Genomic DNA, 2,027 nt, shown 5'->3' with positions numbered 1-2,027 from the left:
CCACAACACCTCGCAAAGCGCAGCTCCCGGAGTAGATTACAGCGCGGCCTTTGTCGGACGGGCCTGGCTCCTGGCCAGGCGCCCAAACAATAAACAATTCCCCCTGGTGCGGGCAGGGGGTTTTCGCTCTTCACAGAAAGGATCTAGGTGTATGCTGGCAAATATCTTTATCAATTGGAAGGAAGGGAAGGGGGCCCGGGTTGGGGGGACGAGAGGGCGCCGCGGCGGGCGCAGAGTTTCTTACCTTCCACCCACAGCTCCTCCACGTTGGTCTCGAGATTAGCTGCCTTTAATCCCACAGCGAAGGCCCCAAATATGAGGAGGCCTACAACCAAGAACTTGCCGCAGTTTTTTTGAATGTAACAACCCAGTTTAAATAAGAGTCTTTGAAACTTCGCTCGCAGCCACAGCGGCGCTTTCCGGCCAGTAGCTTTCCCCTGAGGATGAAGCAGAAGGGAGGAGTGAGCGCCCGGGAGTCGCGGGCCGCGCGTCCACGCCCGCTTGCGCGCACCCGTCCGGCATCCCGCGACGGCATGGGGGGGGGGGGGGTTTGCCCTGCGGGCTGGAACCCAGGTCGGCCAGAGGAAACGCGAGCGGCGTGGGTGGGGGTGGGGGTGGGGGTGGGGGTGGGCTGGGTCATAAATCAAAGTCAGGCTGCAGCGTGGGAGCTGCACCTCGGCCACAGCAGGGGCGCCCCCACGCGCAGCCTGCGTAGCATCCCCGAGTGACTTTAAGGTCTGGGAAGAGGGACTGCGGGAACAAGAGGAAGCCGAGGCAGTGAGGAGAGACACCATTCAATACAGGAAATATTCACACCGGTCCGGGAAGGGAGGGGCTGCGTAATCCCTGCGATGGAGCCCATTTAAGAACAAGCAAACCACTGCGCCCTTGCCCGCAAGTTCTGCCCCAGCCTTCACCCTTCTCGGGGTGCTCCGCCGAGGGCAGGGACTGGGTACAAGAGCGCTTTGGGAACAATGTATGGCGGACTCCCCCATTCTGATTCCCCCGCCCGACTTGGTAGTAAATTGGGATCCACGTGGTGAGCGTGGGCGCCGGAGCTCACTCGCGATGCATTTCCATGGCGTTGGGAGACGCCGTGTGAGCTGAATTAGGAAATGGGGCAGCCATCTGCAACTTACGACAATATTTGTGATCGGAAGAGGGCAGCCACATGGATCTTTCCCTCCTCTCCCTTCCCTTCTGGTTAAACGCGAAAAGCAGCCGAGTGCTCAGGGGACGAGCCCAGGCCGACGCAGTCGGGGGTCCTGACTGGGTGCTGGCTGTTCCCGGCGGCGGCGTTTCCCCTGCGCTGGCCGCAGCCCCGGCGGGCCCCTGTCTGGGTGCTTGCCTTCCCCAGATTCCACACATTTCAGCGAACCTCGTAAACACAATGAACCCGGCCGTTCCGCAGACCCGCACCACGAATTTAAGGTGGCAATTTGTTTACAACTTCCCTTTCCCCGCAAACTATGAGAAGTGGCTCAAAAATTGGAAAAGAAGAGAGGAGATGTCCTCTTCCGAGGATAATTTTTAAGGGAGCAGAGATTTCATGCTCAACAAAAGCAAAACCGGCTGCCAAAAAAGGAAACCACCTTTATTTCTGCTCCCTCCTCCCCCCCTCCTCTCTCCGCCTCTCTCCACTCCGCCTCCCCCTCTAAGATGTTAAGAAATGTGGCAGTATTACAGGGGTTTAGGCTGCAAACAGGGGCAGGGGCGCAGGAGGAGGGGGCTTAGGGGTATCGGGCAGTGCCGCGCTGCTGCGGCTCTTGAGGTGGTCCACTGTGGACCGCTTTCCAGTGCTCCGGAAAAGGCACGCTGGGGAGGGCGCGTACGTACACACACACACACACACACACACACACACACACACACAATCTCCACCCCCTGCAGACCTCCGACAGCCCTTTCCTCCCAGGACCGGAGGGAGGGTTTGAATTTTTCAATCCCCACTTGTCTTTTTCCCCCCTTGGAGGTGTGTGTGTGTGTGTGTGTGTGTGTGTGTGTGGCGGGCACGATTCCAAAGAGGA

The 2,027-nt window shown here is 59.1% G+C and overlaps 1 protein-coding gene across 1 annotated transcript in view; it reads right to left on the bottom strand.

Annotated features, from left to right (window-relative positions):
- PTCH1 (patched 1) overlaps window positions 1-2,027 on the bottom strand; it is a 70,943-nt gene that overhangs the window by 60,400 nt on the left and 8,516 nt on the right. The window contains exon 2 of the mRNA XM_010836064.1: window positions 245-439. Coding sequence (XP_010834366.1) covers window positions 245-439 — 195 coding nt within the window. The remainder of the gene's footprint in view (window positions 1-244; window positions 440-2,027) is intronic.

This window comes from Bison bison, unplaced genomic scaffold (assembly GCF_000754665.1).
Source record: "Bison bison bison isolate TAMUID 2011002044 unplaced genomic scaffold, Bison_UMD1.0 scf7180017864057, whole genome shotgun sequence".
Classification (NCBI taxonomy): domain Eukaryota; kingdom Metazoa; phylum Chordata; class Mammalia; order Artiodactyla; family Bovidae; genus Bison; species Bison bison.
The sequence above is the reverse complement of the archived record's forward strand: the minus strand, read 5'-3'. Positions and strand labels throughout refer to the sequence as shown.